This window comes from Aptenodytes forsteri, unplaced genomic scaffold (assembly GCF_000699145.1).
Source record: "Aptenodytes forsteri isolate BGI_AS27 unplaced genomic scaffold, ASM69914v1 Scaffold82, whole genome shotgun sequence".
Classification (NCBI taxonomy): Eukaryota; Metazoa; Chordata; class Aves; order Sphenisciformes; family Spheniscidae; genus Aptenodytes; species Aptenodytes forsteri.
In genome coordinates, this window is record NW_008795490.1 from 9410935 (window position 1) to 9431564 (window position 20630).

At 41.9% G+C, this 20630-nt stretch overlaps 1 protein-coding gene across 1 annotated transcript in view; it reads left to right on the plus strand.

Moving 5' to 3' along the window:
* The first annotated feature begins 11526 nt into the window (after positions 1 to 11526).
* The window catches only part of IL20RA (interleukin 20 receptor subunit alpha), an 11848-nt gene continuing 2744 nt past the window's right edge, over positions 11527 to 20630 (plus strand). Inside the window, exons 1-5 of the mRNA XM_009281474.1 lie at positions 11527 to 11655; positions 13521 to 13699; positions 14358 to 14533; positions 16173 to 16317; positions 16864 to 17003. Of these exons, the coding sequence (XP_009279749.1) occupies positions 11582 to 11655; positions 13521 to 13699; positions 14358 to 14533; positions 16173 to 16317; positions 16864 to 17003 (714 nt within the window). The 5' untranslated portion in view covers positions 11527 to 11581. The remainder of the gene's footprint in view (positions 11656 to 13520; positions 13700 to 14357; positions 14534 to 16172; positions 16318 to 16863; positions 17004 to 20630) is intronic.

Below are 20630 nucleotides of genomic sequence, written 5' to 3' on the forward strand. Positions count from 1 at the left end.
GCTGTTTGCAATTCACTGCCCCCGAAAACTGGGACAGCAGAAGCGACTTGCTCGGCTTATTTTGATAGAAACAAAGCCTGAACAACTGCTTTTATTCCTGCGTGAATACACGGTCTTTGAGCACCAGTCATAAGTTGTGAAGGACAGAAGTGAAATGCTTGGCTCCAAGTTGAACAGTGCTGCGGTATTTAATATTTAGGTATTGATGCAAGGTGGTTTAGGTACATTTTGGATCTGAGAACAGGCTGATCTGTTGCATTGACACAGCCAGTATTAGCTAAAGTATTAAATACCGTACTGAAATGTCAGATTATTTCATATATAAGGCATGCAATGTGCACGTAATAAATAGGCTAATCGCCCTGTGGATATACTCTGTGATGTCTATGTCTTGGGAAGTTTATAGATTGCACTTGAAGTGATGGCTGTACATTACCCAAGTGCAGTAAGAACTCACAGAAAATTGTCTTCTTTGGTTAGCTAAACGATTCAAAGAAGAAGAAATATGTTCATGCAACAGTAGAGATGAGAAAAGCAGTGGGGAAAAATATTGTAAAATGTAATGATTTTTGAACCCTCAGAAAACTTGACAATTTTGTGCATGTAGTATTTTGTATTATCTAGTATATGTCTATATACTCAACAGGACTGAACTGCATTTGTGGTGGTGATAATCTGTGTGTTTACTGGAGAGGGCATTAAGCTTCAGTAATAAGAGTGGATGTATATGGGAGGGCTGAGCTTGTGTTTTTGTGTGATATTTCCTGGCTCTCTGCCAGCGTGAAGGAGAGAAGAATAAATGTAACACAGTAATAAATAAAAAGGGATATTGGCATAAGGAGAACTACAGAATATGAAGGAGTGTCACGTTCTTGTAGTCGAAAGGCTCATCCTTATCTTCTCATCTCCAACGTCCAGTCTCATGCCAGGCTGTTTCAGACAGTGCTGTGATCTGTGCCCTGGTGGTTGGCTTTGCTTATGATTTCCACAACTTGACAAATTCTTATTGCCTGCTAATTAGGAATGGAAATGGTCAAAGGAGGTAGTGCATTCTATAGAGAAACTTCGAACGCCGTTGGCATTTGTGATTAAAGTCCAAAACTTAGATGTGCGTTGCAGTTCCCCGTGCGAACATTCAGGTTCGCCATCCTAGCTGATAACCTTATCCTTCCGTGGCTGTTGTTCTCTAGTGGCCTTTATAGTCTTAATTCCAAGAGAAGCAAGTGGTTAGGATTACTCAAGTCATTTGTGTGTCTGTGGTTCCAGTTTATGTTTGGTTTTATAGTTGTGGCTTGTACAGATTGATTTCTGCTGATTGATTTCTCTCCAAGAACTGGTGTTGATTATCTACAACTACAGGATTAATAGCTAAGAGAGAGAAAAATCACCCTTTATGAGCCAAACAAGAGCTCCCGTATTTTAAGAAGCTTAGCTTTGTTAGAGCCTGAATTCTGGAAGCCAGGCCCATCTCTAGACAAAAATGAGGTTTTATTAGAGACCTGTGTTTAAAAGATGTACAGATCTGCTTGTGCTTTATACTTGGTGTACCAGTAACTTGCAGGTTTTTATGCACTGCTCGTCCTATCTTGAAAAGTACAGTAAAACTAGATAAATCAGAAAGAAATGGAAACAAGTTGTAGGACTGGAGGTATGAGATAGTTTACATATGAAGAGATGAAATAAACTATCTCTCTTTCTCATGGAAAACAGATGACTTCCTGTCTGCCTGGCTACTGCAAGAGTATTTTAAGCTCAATAAGGGGACAGGAGGAAGACTGTAGTTCCTTCTTCCCTTCTTTATACCCCAGCACCTTGAGTTAAATTTCACCTGATAGCTTAGCTGTTTTTCAGCCTTCCATTTTCCACTCCCATTTCCGTGATGGGAACAGGAATGTGTCCAAAGAGAAGTAAGAGAAGACGACTGTTGCTTCAGGAAGTGCAAGGAGCTTATATGCTGTTACCAAGATTTATGCGTTTGAGCTTAATCACACTCTGTGCATAAAAACACACACGAGTGGGTATTACAGCTCTTAGATGAAAGGGGTTAATTTATTTCCTACTGGTTTCTTAAAGGCTGGAGGGAGCAGTTGAGCTAGTATTTATTATTGCGTCTGCTTTCACAAGACTTCACTTCTCTTGGCTTTCCTTGTCTTTTCTGAAAGCACATCAATATCCTGCTCTTAGGGGGTACTGTAGTCAAAATAGTGAAGTACAGGATGTGGCTCAGAAGCACTGAAAACTGACTGAGGCACATGTAATTGCTGACAGGGCTTTTTCCCACTGTAAGAAGGTGGCAGACAGACACAGAAATAGACCTCTCTGAGTCTAAATTAACTTGCAGTAGCTCAGAGATGACCGAGCGCTAGCTTCTCCATCAGCCCAGGCAATGGTCAGGCTCCTCCTGAACTCATCACAGTGTGTTGGCTGTTCCCTTGAACGCCAGCGACACCGCACTGTCCCTTGGATCCAGCTGTGCATGTTACCACCTTTAATGCCATTTCTGAGGTAGTCTTCCGTAACTTACGTGTAAAAGACGCAGATGATTATGCTGAATAACTTCCTCTGTACAGCAAAATCACTTTAAATCTATGGGCAGGTAAATGAGTCTAAAAATCATGACTGGTGGTTTTTACAAAAAGTGCTTGTTGAGTACAGGAAAGATAGTAAAAGTACTACTATACCTATAATTAGATACTGACTTGTTCACACCTGAAATTACTGTGGGACACTCTGAACAGTCATATGGTGCCTCAAAACACACCAGCCCGCACCTGACAGGAGACCAACAGAAATGGGTGGGTACCCCAAGAAACCTTCATTTCTTGTGAGTTCTCTACCGGCAGTTGCTTCCCAAAGGCACTTATGTCCTTGATCATCTGTAGGGAGAAGCGTAAATGTGGGGCACAAGAGGGAAAAATAATTCTGCAAGTGCTTCGAGTAGCAGACATGCTCAGCAGGCTGCCTCACGTCTGCTGGGGTATTGCCAGCTGGTCTCCAGCACCGTGCAAGAGATCAACCTAGAGCCGTGCTGGCTGTTCATGGGGTGAACTTGAAATTGCCTCTTGCCGTTTGCAGGCATTGGCTGGGGCGTGGAAATAGGCCGTTTATGGTCGTTCAGACGGGGGTGGCTGTGTGACCCCAGCAGGCTGATTGCCTGCGAGAGATGAGGCAGTGCAAGCTTGCTAGGAGTGTTGGTCCTTCTTCTCAGATCTCGGATGCAGAAGGTGGTGTTTGACTTGCATCTTTTGAGGATTGCCTTTCCCTCAGAAATGAAGGCAAGTGCTCATCCTCCATTGACACCACACTCAATCTCCTGCCCAAGGGAAAATGTGGATTCAGAAGAGGGGATTTCACTAATTAAATAAATTTGGGCTCCAAGAAAAGCAAAATCCCTTCTCTAGACAAGCCGTCAGTAGGTCAGAGAGCAAGGAGCAACACCTGTTAGGCAATAATGCTGTCAGTTCCAACTGGACTGTTCTTGCCTAATAGATATTAGCCAGCACTAAATGATGAAAGCCAAAACTAATTTTTGCTCAGTTTATGTGTAAAAAATAGATATTTTAGGTAAGGATGGATTAGGAGTGTTCCAAAATGTGGTGTATCAGGATTCGGCTGATAACTGTCACACAGCATAATTTTTACAGTATTTCAAGCAGAAAGCTTACTTAACCCTTGGGTATTTTGAAAAACAAATGTAAGATGTCAGAGGTATTCTAATTAAGCTTTCATTTTCTTGGCTGTAGGATTGTCATTGATCTAAGTAGTAATAAATTGGTAATGCTAAACATGTTCTAGGGACAAAAGAAAATCCTCAAAATTAAACGTTGGACAGTTGGGCTATTTTTAATATTTTATATAACTTCAAAGCATCTGTTTTAAAAAGCAGCTATTGTCTCATGAAATTGTGTCAACAGTGGGCTTTTAAAATTAATTTATTTCTTTTTGACAAAAAATGTTTTTGCATTCCAAACTTAACAAAAACTCATTCAGTTTGGTAATGTAAAAAAAACTAAACCCGAACGCAAAACACCTCAGATGGGTTATGACTCTGAAAGCCTTGGACGGGTTGTAAGTAATTTCAGGCAAGCACATTTGAATTTCACTCACCTTGCTTCAGGCCAGTATTGAACACTCAGATTTAATAGAAAACATATCTACAATAACTTTCTCCTGTTGGAGTGTATCAAGGAAAGGTTTCTGCAGCAGGGCATGGTTGGGTAGTACGAGCTTCACTCTTGCACTTGCAAACCTTCAACACAGTGGGAAGAAAATTCAGTTTATTTCGTTTCTGTCATACAAGTTAGCAAAAGGGAATGGATGTCAGCTGCCATGGCCCTCTCCAGCTGTCTCCTAGCAAGCCTTCGATGGACTGGGAAGAGTTTCTCCTCCTTTCTGAAGTTGGGTCTTTCTGGACTGAGTCTGAAATGTTCTTTGACCAATACTCTTTGTAGGGGTGTTTTTATGAGTTAGGACATGGTTTGGATAAATAAATGCAAGGCTTCACACGGAGGAGGAGGGCATGTCAGGGCAAGCCGCAGCTTCAGTCCCCCTTCTGCATCCCTCCTATTCTTTGGGCTGTATTTCCACTTGTACTCTTTCCCCAAATGACCTCCAGGGGTTCACCTGTTTCCAATGGCAGCCTGCCTATTTCTTCAAAAACAAACCCCAGTCTTGTCCTTCTCTCATGTTTCCCCACCTCTTCTCTCACTCTTTGCTGTCTGCTCCACCACCTGGTTTAGATTTAGTCTTACAACTCCATTTCTGTCCCCGTCTGTCTCTCCCCTCTCCCTGGTGCCCCTTCTGAACAGGGAGTGACGGGCTCCTGTTCTGGGAGGGCAAGAGTGTGCTTTGTGGTTAGCACTTGAGCGCTGTTATGACTTGAACAGGAAATCACCTCCGTGCTCCTCCCCACATTCCCACCAGCGCTGCTCGAGTCAAAGGGTTTCGCTAGCCCGGCTTCATACCCGGTGGTCCCAGAGCTCTAGCAACCCACCAGCAGAAAGGCAGCTATGCTGTAATGACGACTCCTCCTCCTCGTTATCCAGCTTGTTGAGTTGGAGTATAAAAGAATCAGCACAGAGAAAAACTTTCAAGCCCACTTAATTTAAAAAAAGTTAACTCATTTGTTTAAATTGTTGCTAAGATGACTAATAGCAGGTAATGACATTTGCTAACGTGTATTCCTGGCTTTGCTGGCTTTCCCTTCCTCTCTAACTTCTGATCTCCAATTTTGGCTCGGTTCCCCTGTTTACCACTTGGTGTACTCTCTCGCATTCCTGCATGGCCAGTGCCAGCTTGCTTGAGGCTGCAGATGTGCCAGAAAAGACAGCCCCAACCCTCTGCTAGCGAGTGCCACAAAACACGATGCTACATGGACATTTGTTCTGACTGAGTATGACCATTTTTATGTTATGCTTAGGCATGCGTTTGGGGGAATATTTTTCACTGAGAACAACATAACATTGGAGCAGATGAGCTGGAGGAAGAAAAGAGAGCAAAAATTCCTTAAAAAATGAAGAGCGGCAGCATCATAGAAGGAGCAAGCAAGATTTCACAGGAGTTTGGTGGAAGTCACCCAAAGCTGAACAGAAAGACTGTAAGCAGTGGCTTACAGCATTGCCAGAAGCAAATGTTTGGTGTCCTAGATTGCTCCTAAATTGCTTGATGCTTCACTGGTGGGTGTAAGCTCCCGCTGCAAAAAGGTGAATCAGGGTCTCAGCCTGTTTGAGAGGCTGCCCTCTCGCCGAGGTGTGTGAGCATAGATTAGATCTGTGGCCTTGAAGTGGCACCTGCAATTTGCTGAGGCACAGGGAGTACCTGCAGGGTTGCCCGTAAATTCGGTGCCCGGCACAAAGGAGCCGCTTCCATCAGAGATGCTCCCAAGCGCCACTTTCATATAAGAAAATACAAGAGTAATTGAAGCCAAGTCTCTGTCGTTGTCAGAAAAGGAGTTCCTCGTTTAAATTCTGAGACAATTGTACGGGAGAGGAGTCCCTGGGTTTTCCTGCTGTGGCTATTGGGAAAAGCTGTGTTGCAGTAAGGCTCGCCTTTTGTCTTAATGCTTTCCACATCACTCAGTGTCTTATATTATATCTTCCAGTTGTCTAGAGAAGCCCTGTGACCTTCTTTGTGGTTTTATTTTATTGGATAATTTGGTGTTTGCACCCTTGTAACCATGCCACAGTAAAATACAGCAGATGATCGCTCTGCTTGAGAGCGGTGCAGTCAACAGCAGTACTTACACAGGAGGCATTTCTGTGCCAACAGGTCAGCTTTCAGTGGGTCCCCTGCCTTCTCCCCGCCCCAGAACTATAGCCAGTGTACAGAAGAAAAAAAGCTATATTTTTATGTATTTGTGTATTTTTATGCTTTGCAGCTGCTAGGTTACCTAACACAAGTGAAAAGTTAACAAATCTGTTCATACCGAGAGGGCACAGGTAGTTGCAGCTGTATTTGTTCTGTAGCGTTGAGATTAGACACAGCTGTTTGTCACTGAGTTAGGCAGCGGTGCCTCCACTGGCACACTGGAAATTATGTGTGTTTATATTTGTATTTGTGTACATGTGTGTGTATGCATGTGTGGGTAGACAGATAGATAGATATGGGAAACTAAGTTTTGCATAGTACCGACTCCAGCAAAGCACATACCTGGCAGGGAGCTCTACACAGTTAAAACTGACCACGTTTTTAAACCCAGCAGACACTTTCACAAAGAGAAGATGAGGCACCTGCCATGCAGTCTTTTACTCATGTGAATAATCTCACTGACATCAGTGGGTTTTTTCGCTCACATGTGAAGGTGTTTTCGGGCTAAGTCATGTCTATTTTGGAGAGTCTCACAATAGCTTATTCTAAGATCAGGACTTGGCTTTTCATTGTGGTGGTGAAGTTTGCAAGCCTATATTACTACTTTCTTTCCAGTTCAGGTGTGCAGAGTCATGAAGATGTAAAGAACGATATTACTCAAGGTTTGATTTACAGCGTTTCCAAAGACAGTAATAAGGGCTCCAGGTTTTTCCATGCAAGAAGTAAATAAAGTGACTTGGTTATACTGGGAAGTGATGACAGCCGTTGCAGACTATCGATGAGACAGACTAGACCTGATTTCTGCTCTCACATAGGCCAGTACGAACTGAAAATACTCTGTGTAACACCCATGCCATTAATCCCAGTTAACGGAAATAAAATCAGAATGTAACTGGATATATTGTGTTAAAAGACAAGATACTGAAATAAGCAGCTGATGCACATACTTGAGTCCTTTCCTGACTGATAACCATGGAACATACAAGCTCTACATATGATCTATTTTCTACGCATGCCTCCTGATACTATTGAGCGTCGAATAGACGTGAAGGAGTTTATTAACTCTTCCTGGAGAAATAGGGGAGTATGGTAGTTTTATTCTTGTTTTACAGATGCAGAACTGAGGAATAAACAACTTGCATGATTGTTGAAAGGGCAAACAGAAGCCTTTACTGAAGGGGCCAGACCAGAAATAGAAACCAAATCTGTGCTTTTGCAGCAAATGGAAAGTTAACGGTCTCGGTCCCTCTGCCTTCCAAATCACACTGAGCTGGGGGCAGGTAGGAGCACGCCGGCAGTGTTGTAATGCTTTAGATCTTGTAAAGATACAGTCTGTGGGTTCTGCCTGCTGAGATTGGCTCGTCTGCTGCAGTCAGTGTTTCTGTTTTGAAACTTCATTTACCACAGCAGAAACCACACTGGGAGGAAGGGAATTAAAAAAAAAAAAAAAGACAAAAAAATGCCTTTGCATGTTACTAGTTTAAAAATATTTTAATGTAACAGATGAATGCACAACTCTTACTACTTTAAAATGTGCTCAAGGAATATAAATGTTTTTATGCAAAGATGGACAAATGTTGAAAGGTACAGGCAAACAAAAACTATTCAGAAAAGCAATGGAAGTAATTTCCCTTGTCTGTGATGAGCTGGCTGCCTCCGGCCAGTTCAATTCAGTGACTATGGATTAGCCTGAGAAGCAGTACACATTTTAAAAACTTTTAAAGAAAAAAGGTGTGAAAAGTGAGCTGTTAGGGACTTTTTTAGCTGTCCTGTAGCTGATTCAGCAGTACCACTGCCAAATTTAACAGTCCAAAGCCAGATTTATCAGATAGTATAAGAAGGCCTATCAAAATGGGGCTGGCAGTGACCTTAAGAGATGACCCAGTCCGTCCCACTACCCCTCGGCAGAATCAGCTAAATTAGTGTCATTTCTGGCAGATGTTTCTCTAATCTGCCCTTGGAAACATCCAGCAGCCCTCCCAGGTGACCCATCCTCACGTGTCGCTCCTCTTCCCGCAAGGTGTTACTCCCAGTGCCTCCTTTCTTCTTGAAACTGAACTCCGTTCCTTTTCCTCCTTGTTCATGGTGGACATGGAGGATAGATTATCCGTCTTGTGTAAAGACTTACAGTGTTCCCCGCCACTCCTCCCTGGACAAGGTGCATCTCTGATAAGTTTAGCTGCCAAAGAAGCAGATATCAAGGCTGATAGGCTTGACCTCCATCTCCACTGGAGGGAGAGAGATGCACCCAGTCTGGTCCATCCTAACTAGAGAGATGAACCAACCTATGGAAGAGTTTGTCTTCCTCTGCTCTTTATGGCCACTGCAAAGTAGATGCCTCTCTCAGAGCCCAAGTTACCAGAGACAAATCTCCTCCTCATCTGCTGCTGTTTAAGGGCTAGAATTTTTTTAATCTTTCCTCCGGAGGTTTTTGGACCGTGCAGTATATACTGTATTCTCCTCCAGACTGTTTTAATGTTAAATATCTCCTTGTTGGACTTTTTAGCTTTTCCTCATTGTTTTTTAATGAGAAGCCTTTTATGGCTTTGATTCCCAGCAATCTAAGAAAATACCGACATTATATTTCCTCCTACTTGGGAATTGCAGCAGAAAGTTTGTTTGTGCCTCAGTTCCTCCCTCCCTTTCTACATGGATTGCCTGGTTGCCTTTCTCAGGGCTTGGGCAGGATTAAGTGACTTCTGGTTTGGGTTTTTTTGGGTTTGGTTTTTTTTTTAAATCTCTTATTCCCAGTTGTTGATTATGCAGTTGATGTGTTTCCCGAAGTCGCATACATTTTAGTGCTGGGATGTGGTACAAAGAATGAAACTTGATGCATGGATGATTTCTCGTAGTCCATGTAATGCTGGTTTTGGTTTGGTCTTAGTAGCATACACATTAGTGGTTTGGGAGCTTCTCTATTTTACTGAACAGATGTTGCAAATTATTCCCGGTTGTTGATTATGCAGTTGATGTGTTTCCCGAAGTCGCATACATTTTAGTGCTGGGATGTGGTACAAAGAATGAAACTTGATGCATGGATGATTTCTCGTAGTCCATGTAATGCTGGTTTTGGTTTGGTCTTAGTAGCATACACATTAGTGGTTTGGGAGCTTCTCTATTTTACTGAACAGATGTTGCAAATTTTAGGCTGTTTTCTTTGCTCTCTTGGGCAGCTTCATCTTTACATCTGGATCAGTTTCACCTAAAGCCGTTCCAGAGGACATTTATTTCGGGGGAAATCAAAACCTTTTATTTTCTAGGTTCTGTATCTCCCACTTGGAAGCAAATGCAGATTCCTGGAGGTCTCTTTCTGCTGCTTTCACATCCCCTGGCATCCTGAAACTTTTTTTATTTCATTATAACTGAGTCTATAGTTTGAGCTTTTGCAAGATGACTGTCACTGGGCATTTCTGTGTCCAAGTGTTCAAGGAAATGGGACTGTCTACATACTTTTTGTAAATAAATAAGCTTTTCCTAAGGACTCAACCTGATGAAACTTGTTCTCCGACTAGAAAAAATTTGAAAGCCACTGGACTCTAGCTAACTGCTAGAGATAAAAGAGACCAACATTAGAAATACCCTCCATAAGCAGCTTTATGTGAAGATACAGATGCGGGTATATACCGGAGTTTGTTTTGAACATTAACATACATCTGGAGGCTTAGAAATCCCAGAGTTTCCACCGAGATGGTTTAACTTGTTCTCCGACTAGAAAAAATTTGAAAGCCACTGGACTCTAGCTAACTGCTAGAGATAAAAGAGACCAACATTAGAAATACCCTCCATAAGCAGCTTTATGTGAAGATACAGATGCGGGTATATACCGGAGTTTGTTTTGAACATTAACATACATCTGGAGGCTTAGAAATCCCAGAGTTTCCACCGAGATGGTTTAAAGTAATTGGTCTCTACAGAATTGCAAGGAGATTGTTTTAATAAATGTATTGAAGAGAAAAGCTTTTACTGTTTGGCTCAAAGACAGCTAGAAGTCAGCAAGTTAATCAGGAAAATGGTGGTGACTTTTACTTACAAAAGCAACTATATGTTACATATACAGGAGGATGAACACTATTACTCTAGTAATAGTGAAATATACTACAAAAAACCCTTAAGGTCTGCTTAAGGAAGTAACAAAGGTCAAGGACTATTAATTCAGACAGGTTCCCGCTGTTTGTGTTAATATGCTTTATTTCCCCCTTTCTTTGTCCTTTTTCTTATCTTAAGAACTAGAATTGCATCCTTGGAGGAAGAGCTTAAAGGGTTTTGAAAAGTCCTGAAGAACCACAGATTCACTTTTTCTCTTCCCCATTATGCCCTCGTGGCCACTCGCAATGAGAAGGTCCTTCCCAGCAGCTGCAACTTCAGTGCTGGTCTCGGGGTTGCTCCCATGGGCGCAGCTCTCATGGCAGGAGGTGCTGCGGATTGAGTCACAACTTGGAGCTTGGGATTCTGCCCCTGGGCCCACGGGCCTCCGTTTTGCAAGCAATTTAGCAATGTGAACATCTCCATTAAATTTATTAGATTAGGAGTGTGTATTAGGAAGACGTGAAACTGGGCTCTTAAGAGCCCCAGATTTCCTTGCTTATTTGTTTCAAAAGCTGGTGCAGTGAACAGCAATTTAGATGAGTGACCTAACAGTAGGTGTTCACTTTTGACTTTCTGGAGAATCAACGTGGTAGATTAAATGACGCTGGGGCTATTATGATCGTCCAGACTGATTCTTCAGGGTGAAGTCATACTTCTGTTTGTAAAGCTGTGTTTGCAGTAGACTCCACATGTCTTTTTGAAAATACCTTCAGCTACAAGAAGAATTCTACTGAAGCGTCAAGGATATTTTTTACAATTTCCTGTGTTAAATTGTTCCGATATTCAAATACCTTTACAATTTTAAAAACGCGTCTCTTCTAGGCTGAACTTTTCTAGCTTTAGCTTCCAGTCCCTGGACATTTCCATGCCAATGTCTGTCATAAATGGCTAAGCCATTTTTGTTAGAGAAAAAACACATTCATACAGATGGAGTCTGGGACTGCACTAGCTAGGGACACGTTTGAAAAAACTGAATTTCCATGGCCAACAACCTGGTGCTTTTAATGACAAGAAAGGCAGTATGTAGAATTTTATGGCTTACTTAAAAATAAGTATCTTTTTTGGTTAACTTGGAAGCGTATGTATTTGCAGATTCTTAGTCTATGTTGTTCCTTTCTTATTTTCTTTCTCAGGAGAGTTGTATTGTTCTTTGCCCAACCCTAGGAATGTCCATTTTGAATCTATAAACATGAAGAATGTCCTTCACTGGTCAGCACCAGAAGGCATAGGAGATGGAGTACTCTACAAGGTGAAGTATTCAGTGTAAGTTGGCTTGTTTATTTTATCCCCCACTGACTTTTATTTTAGCATTTTAAATAATAATTTAAAAAATCTTTATGCAAGATAGGGCTGCTAAAAAGTAAAGAAAGAAGAATTAAAATGTGGGTTAGACTTAAGCAATATGATTTTTAACTTTTACTTCTGGTACTGCTTACTTCAGATCCAGTTAAAAAATTTATAAGACTTTCATCCCATTAAAGAAGTGTAGGATGCAACGTGGAAACTTTCAGGGGCATTCCTGAGAAATGAGACAGAAGGACGAAGAAGGACTGTGCTGTGGATTGGCATCTGTACACATTAGCCTTCTGTACACATTTAAATGGATCTGGAGATGTAGTATTTAATAGAATATTAACAGCACCCAGTGTTTTGTTGGTCTTTTCTAGCAGACCCAACTCCCACAGATTTCTTCTGATCCCGCAGACCTCTCTAGTCTAGGAGAAAATCCACTGAAGTTGTCAAATACTGTAGAAAACCAAGTAACGTGATTGGAATCAGGTCCTTCTATTTTCAAGGTCTGCACCTTTGTAGGATATCAAGAAATTTAAGTGAGGACCAGAATCCATTTCCTTTATTCCCACCGAGAGAGCACTGGGTCATTCCGCAGGACAGTGCTGGAAGTTTAGCTTATAAATAGGCATAGCACTGTAGTCATGGATGATGTGATGCTCCCAGTCTAATATGAACACTTCCCTCAGCCTAGTAATTTTTTCATGACACTAAACCAAATTTAGATCTCCAGAAGCTTTCCGTAACTTATACTGGCTACTAAAAAAAGCAAGGAGTTGCTTCTACAGTCAGGGACTGCAACCTCTTTGGCCCAGATCTTGCTCGCTGTGCTAACAGAGGAGTGACGTAGTCCACCTCCTAGAAAAGGGGAGAGCGCGCAGTAACTATGGAATGAACAATAATTGTGTAGCAGGTAAAATCCTCAGAAAGCACTAGCTATGCTGACTCTGCAGGGTCAGCTGGTCCACGGAAGAGTCTGTAGTCATAGGTATGGCAGTCTCTCACACTGAAGACAAAAATACTCCGATGTGCTTCTACCTGCCTAGGAGAGCAAGGCCTTGAGCTAGGTGGAAAGTGCTGGTGAGTGATACTGTCCTGCAGTGGTGTAGAAGCTGCCACATGCCCTTACTAATTAGCAGCCAAAGGGGAATTCTCTTCAGCATAATGTGAATTGGAGGAGCAGGAGCTTCTGAGCAAATCCAGGCAGGAATTTTCCAAGGAAACCTTGATTTCTTCGACTAATTTATACAAGTTGGTCAGTACTGAGGCATGGTTGGTGGCATGTATATGCCCCTTTTTCAACTAGAAGGGTTTTGAAGTTCATTATATTCCAATGGAGTCTTTCTTTTAAACAAGAAAAAGAAGTCAGCAGAGTAGTCTTCTGTCCGCTCATCTTGGAGACCCTGAGCATCATCTGTCTCCGTACACCAGGATGAGCCACTGACCATTCTGACAGAACTCTTTGTCTCTATATAAATAGTTATCCTGACTCTGTTATCCTGTGCTTAGAGTTTAAACTAAAGCTGTGGGGACTGAAGTTGAGAGATCTCTGGTCTGTGTAAGCAAAACTGGACTTAGATTGGTATCAGTAGCATCCCAGTTAGTTCCATATGGCCTCTTCTGGATAGGGCCTACTCTGATTTATTTTTCATTAAAACCTGTGGAAATCTTGTGTTTTACCTCAGCTGAAGTTGGGAATTCCTTGAAATTGCAGATTTCTGCAAAACAAGCAAACTGTTTTATCAGCCGTAATACCAGTTTCTGTGTTATATTATCAGCTGACTAATGCCACGGCAATAGCTTTTGTACAGCTCCTTTCTCTTTCTTTTTCAATATAGGTACGGGGTTGGCAAATGGATTAGAAAGCCAGAATGCAGGAATATCAACAGAACATGGTGTGACCTCTCCAGTGAGACCTCTGACTACGAAGAACAATACTACGCGAGCGTTAAAGCCTTCCTAAGTGGGATGTGCTCTAACTGGACGGAGACCGCACGATTCAACCCTCTTACAGACAGTAAGGAAAGCTAATCACACAGCCAGATGTTCAATGGCCTTGATTAATACTGTGTGCTCAGACTGCATGTGCCTTCATAGCGTATGATATTTTAATTTTAACATGAGGTTAGATTTTTTTGCAGTTGTTTCACATTTATGCTTTTGGCAGAAGTAATTGAAATAATCATATTAGAATTTGGATATATGTGTGTTATATATACTGAATACTCTTTTATGCTATGGTAAAGCTTTACTCAAGGCAAATAAAAGCTGTGGCACATTCACAGTATAAAGAACTCTGATTTTGAAAAGGCTCTATTAAACCAAGCAGTAATCATACTTTAGAGCACAATATCTCTTATCTGTGCCAGATAATCTGAGAACATACTGGTAATTTAGCTTGTTTTAGGAAATTGAGTTTCAAGGTTGTTTATCCTGTGAAGGCACAGGAATTCTTAGGCAAAATTCCAAGTCAGTATTCACCTTCTCACTGTAAAGATCCTCTTAGTTGTCTGATAAAATAGTTTTCTACCAATATAAATGAATTGTTTGAAGTCCTACTTAGGCTCCCCAAAACATTACAAAAATTTAATATCATCCACTTTAAGAAACTGCATGGTCAAATCAGTGTGCCTCTGCTGCATTTGACTGCTTTTTGTACATGTTCATTTTTCCAGCTAAAATTGATCCACCCATGGTAAGTGTATCTTCTACTGAGAAATCTATTTCAATCATTCTGACTGCTCCTGAGAAGTGGAAGAGAAGTCCTGAGGGAGAATCCGTATCTCTGCTTCAAGTGTATCCTGGCCTGCAATACAACGTGTCTGTCCTCAACAAAAAAACAAAGAAGCGGGTAAGCTTTGACGAGGCCATAGAACTGCACCGGTTAAATCTGTGCTCTGTGCTTCCTGAAACGTCCTTTGTCCATAACAGCAAGAATCGAAATAGGATTCACAGCCTTATAGGAATTGTAGGATCACTCAGGTTGGAAGGGAGCTCAGGAGGTCTCTAGTCCAAAGTCCTGTTCAAAGCAGGATTGGTTGTGAGCTCAGACCAGGTTGCTCAGGGTTTGTCCAGTTGCATCCTGAAAACCTCCAAGGATTGAGACTGCACAACCTGTTCCACTGCTTGACTGTCCTCTTGGGGGAAAAAGTGTTTCTTTATATCCAGTCTGAACCTCCCTTTTTCAACTTACGTCCATAGTCTCTCATCCTCCCACCATTCAGCGCTGTGAAGAGCCTGGCTCCATCTTCTTGATGACCTCCCTGGGTCATCCTGGGTGCTGCTGTTAGGTCCCCCTGAAGCCATCTCTTCTTTCCCAGGTGGAACAAGCTCCAGTTCCTCAGCCTCTCCTCACAGGGCAGTGCTCCAGCCCCAGCCATCTTGATGATCCTCTACTAAATCTACTCCAGTTTGTTAGTCTTTTCTGTATCAGGGGAACAAAACTGGACACGGTATTCTCTGTGGTCTGATGAGCGCTGAGTGGAGGGAGATAATCCCTCCCCTCCATCTGCTGCCTATTCTCCTGTTAACACAGCCCAGGATGCTGCGTTGCCTCCTTTTCTGCAAGGGCATGTTGCTGGCTTACGTTCAGCTTGCTGCCTGTCCCTAGTCCTCTTCGGCGGAGCTGCTCCTCAGCCAGTCAGTCTACTGGCAATACTCGCAATATATCGTGACAAAGTGCATCCTTTGCCAGGACACCACCACATCTGAAGATCTTCATTCATCTGTCTCTGCAGATTTACATTTCACTAGCAAGTAGTAGCTCCCAGCATAAGCACAGTAGATGAGGAAGAGTTCAGTGATCAGTTCAAAAACATTAATTCTTCTGTTCCCATGCTCCAGGCACAATCTCTGTCTGGCAGATCTCTGAATTTCCTGAAAAGAGACAGAAACTTTACAGCAAAAAAGGTTGCCTTCTGTCAAAGGGGATATTAAAATGCCGAGATTAGCAATTAGAGGTATACAAAAGTTTTTTTGGTTTTGGTTGGTTGGTTGTTTTTTTAATAAAGATGCTTGACATCATAGAGCAATTACTTTACCTTGAACTCCAAGATCTACATTATTCTAAGGCTCCTATCTTTACCAGAACATCCCAATTTGAAAGATCTTGTGGAACTGTACCGTATGCTTTTCATTGGCCTATGTGTCAGGACAGGGCTGGAGTGATGCTTTCACTCTGTTGCAACATCAGCATGAGAATGTGGGCTAGTGGTGGCACACAGTCCTACTTCATATAAAGCATGAAATTGTTCAGTAGTGGTAGAAGAATGATTGAATGGAAGATAAATCAGAGAGGATGTGACCTAATAAATAACTTGAGTTTTGATTGCATTTGGAAAAAAAGGATGCAGCTGGCAGTTCTTACAGTATCATTATTCTTTCTAGAAAATTTGTGTGCTTGTGACACATTTTGTACCTAAGATCTTTACTTTTCTGTAAGTGAGGAGGTAAAGGGGAAAAAACACACCTTTTTTTTTTATGTCTTCCAGTGGTTCTTCTCCGTCAGCAACAACACCTTGGTTGTGCCATGGTTAGAACCTGGAACAGCTTATTGTGTCAGCGCACAGATATATGTCACCACACCACTTTTGCACAGTGGGTTCTCCAAAGAATATTGCATTGCTACTTTGAAAGGTATGTGTAAGCTGGCAAATTACAAAAAGAAGATGCAAGTTAGAAAAAGTCATGGTGACTGAGTTCAAGTTTTTTATGTATCCATTCTGAGAGTGAAAAGCTAGCATTGTTTCTCCCCTCTCTGTGCATTTGTACTGATGAAAAAATCTTTACTTTTAATAAAATATATCTGGGATCTACTGACTGGAAGGTACGACAGTACCTCTGAAGAAAAGGTTCTGCATTCTTTGAGTCTTAGTGAATGGAGAATATTTTTTCTCCTTGAATGAGGTTTGGGAGTGGCAGAGCTGGGTCAGTCTGAGGTTAGCAACAGGAGAACCTGAGGGAGGGGTTGTTACTTCTTTTTAGAATTGAATTTGTAATTTAGATAATAATAAAATTTTGTCCTGTAGCTCAAATGTCATTTTTTAAAATTTCCTGCAGATTCCTTGCTTATCTAAAACCATTTACATCCCATATCCAAAAAGCAACGTGGTGAATGCACATTGCTATCTGAATACATTAAAAAGTTGCTCAGCACAATGAAAACTTTTGTTTTGTTAACAGATAAAATGGCAGATGAGACTATAACAATCGTATTTGGATATGTTCTGCCTATCATGCTGGCTGTCCTTTTTATTTCAATGACATGCTATTGTGTGCACAGGTATATTCACGTCAGCAAACAGAAACATCCAACAAACCTGGTAAGTGTTCTTTGTTGCTGGATGACGCTGCCAGCCTTGGCGCTCACAGCAGAGCTGTGCATTTTCTGGGGCTTCGAGTCGGCTGGTAGGAAACCATGGCTAGCTGCAAATAAAAGCTCTAGTTGCCACTCAGATCAAGAACATCACATCACATTGAGGGTTAATAAATGCAAGAAAAACAGAGTAATAACTCAAGTTAGCAACTGTGTCTAAAAAGATGACCAGATCTGAAAAAGTGACCAGAGCTAATGAGGACCAGGATGGAGCTGTTTGTTTGGGAAGAGTCATTGCTATAAGCAAGGTCTGAGGTGCACCGAGGCAAGTTCTGTTAGGAAGTCAGCACTCCCTGAATTTATCTAGGAAGAAGCACAGTAGAGATTCGGTGAACAAAAGTTATTAATTGGTTGAAATCAGAAATAAGAAGAGAACATACTGGGCAGTGCAGAAACCCCATGATGTTTTCTTGGACTATTGCTGGGTATTACATTTTACCATTTAATTGTGATTGTGAAGGATTTAGCACATGTACATCATACAGATAATTTAATCTGGATTTCAAGAATACTTTCAAATACTGCACTGTTTACTAACACCCAAAAATGTACCAACAAAGGCATTCTGTTATTTAGACAGCCCAAATATACTTTCTACGTAAAAATGTTTGCAAGTTTCTTAGAGCTGTGAAGTTTGTTTTATTTTTAGAAAGAACACGTAAAGTGTAAGAAACACTACTGGTTTCCAGCTGATAAGCCCAGCAGAGCTTTCTCACAGCTATCTCTAAACAAGTTGCTCAACCATAAACATGCAATTACAATAATGAATGAACACTTTGACGTTAATCCAATCTACATGACATGGGAGGTATAGAGGAGTTGGTTTCAACATGCTGATCTTTCTGAAGAAATCTAGAGCAGCGTAGAGGTGATAGGAGAAATGTTCACAGGGGGACTGAATGCTTCATGAAGGGTTCAGAAGGAGTAGAGCAGCTACTGCTGCAGTGTGTTCAGATGTGCACAGACACACTTCCTGCACCTGATGAGGCACCAGCTTTATCACAGAATCGTGGAATCACAGAGTGGTTTGGGTTGGAAGGGACCTTCAAAGAACATCTAGTCCAACTACCTTGCCATGGACAGGGACGTCTCTCACTAGATCAGGTTGCTCAAAGCCCCATCCAACCTGACTTTGAACACTTGCAATGAGGGGCACCCACAACTTCTCTGGGCCACCTGTTTCGGTGCTTCACCACCCTCATAGTAAAGAGTTTCTTCCTTATGTCCAATCTAAATCTACCCTCTTTCAGTTTAAAACCACTGTCCCTTGTCACTACAGGCCCTGGTAAAAAGTCTTTCTCCATCTCTCTTGTTCTTTATTCTTTATCCTGGGACGCAGGGCATGGTAGGGGTAGATAGCTTGGTCTCCCTTGGAGAGCTAGCAGGACAGGGCTCTTTACAGTCAGAGAATATAAAGAGCTACTTAGTGAAAAATGCCCACTCAACAGCAGACTAAACTCCAACTCCAGGAGTCTCTTCTTATTTATAAATGTATTATTTATATGTTGGGGGTTTTTTAATGTCCATTGCACTTTTTTATGACCACCTTGAAAGCTTTAATTTTATTTCTCCAACTCTGGGTTCAGTTCATGTTAAGGTAACAAATAAATATAGACTTGGTATTTTAATGAGGCTTACTGCTTTTCCCAACCTACAGACTATTCCACATAGGCACTCCATGTGGTCAGGGGGAATCGGAATAAGCAGTTTGTTTTGGTCCAGCACTTCTGACCTGGGCGAGCTTTCAGACTACCCGGTACATAGATTAGTGGTCTTAGTCTTCCATTCAAGCTTGAAAACACTGATGTGCAGCTTCTGGTGGTTCTTCTATTGCACTTCCCCTTACCGACTGCTCATACAGTATTTATTTCTGTTAGAAATAGTACTCATTTCAGAAAGATTCCTATTGTTTAACTAGATGATTTATCATAGAGTCACAAAAGCAGTCTGTGAGAGACTGCACAATGCAGGCTCCATACACTGCACTTCAACCTTATGTATAGCTTCCTCTCTGAAAGGAAACCTGATATTATTTAATTCTCTGTAAGCTATACCTTAACATGGTACATGAGACTGCTTGTGGGGTGTGGTTTTGACTGCACTTCCTCTTCACCAGTTAAAAGGAGTGGAATAGATTCTGTAATCTGTGACCCGAGGACAACTCTGATGTTTTCTCCAAAGTCACTTGAGTTTGTGCTGGTGGAAACAAAACCAGAATTTGACAGAATTGTTCTAACCGTTACTTTGACATGGAGAAGATGAGAAAAGGGAAATTAGAGCTGGTCATAATATAGTTTTACTTTGGATAGAATTAAAGAAGTGGAGCATATTAACACTTCTGGAGGTTTATATGATGAACATCCTTCTTCCCTAAATTGACATATTGAATCCTAATAAGGTCTAGCCTAGCCTTATATTTTAAAAACCTGTAACAGTAGAATAGAATAGACTATTTCAGTTGGAAGTGACCTACAATGATCATCTAGTCCAACTGCCTGACCAATTCAGGGCTGACCAAGTTAAAGCATGTTATTAAGGGCACTGTCCAAATGCCTCTTAAACACTGATAGGCCTGGGGCATCGACCACCTCTCTAGGAAGCCTGTTCCAGTGTTTGACCACCCTTCCGGTAAAGAAGTGCTTCCTGATGTCCAGTCTAAACCTCCCCTGGTGCAGCTTTGAACCATTCCCACGTGTCTATCGCTGGATACCAAGGAGAAGAGATCACCACCCTCCTGGTAAAGAAGTGCTTCCTGATGTCCAGTCTAAACCTCCCCTGGTGCAGCTTTGAACCATTCCCACGCGACTATCGTTCACATCCTTCACAAATTGTGGGGCCCAGAACTGCACACAGTATTCAAGGTGAGGCCACACCAACACTGAATACAGCGGGATAATCACCTCTTTTGACCGGCTGGTTATACTGTGTTTGATGCACCCCAGGATGCAGTTTGCCCCTCTTGGCTGCCAGGGCACGCTGCTGACTCATACTGAGCCTGCTGTCGACCAGCACCCCCAGATCCCATTCTGCAGGACTGCTCTCCAGCCGAATTTATACTTATGCCTGGCATTACTCCATCCTAGGTGCAGAATCCAGCATTTCAACTTGTTAAATAATCATTGCCCAGTGCTTCAATTTATCTAGATCCCTCTGGAAGGCCTCTTGTCCCTCAAGAGAGTCAACACAGTTGGACACTTGTCCAGAAGAATGCTGTCAGGGACAGTATCAAAAGCCTTGCTAAAATTCAGAAAAACTACACTGCCACCTTCCTTTCATTCACTAGGCAGGTGACCTTATCATAGAAGGATATTAAATTAAACAGGACTTTTCCCTTTGTGGACCCATGTTGACTGTGCCTGATGATTGCATTATTCTTTAAACGCCTTTCAGTAGTACCCAGTATAATCGTCTCCATAATTTTTCCAGGTACTGAGGTTAGACTAACAGGTCTGTAGTTCCCTGGGTCTTCCCTCATGCCTTTCTTGTAAATTGAAATAACGCTGGCTAGCTTCCAGTCAGCAGGGACCTCCCCAGACTCCCAAGACCTTTGGTAGATGATCGAGAGGGGTCCTGC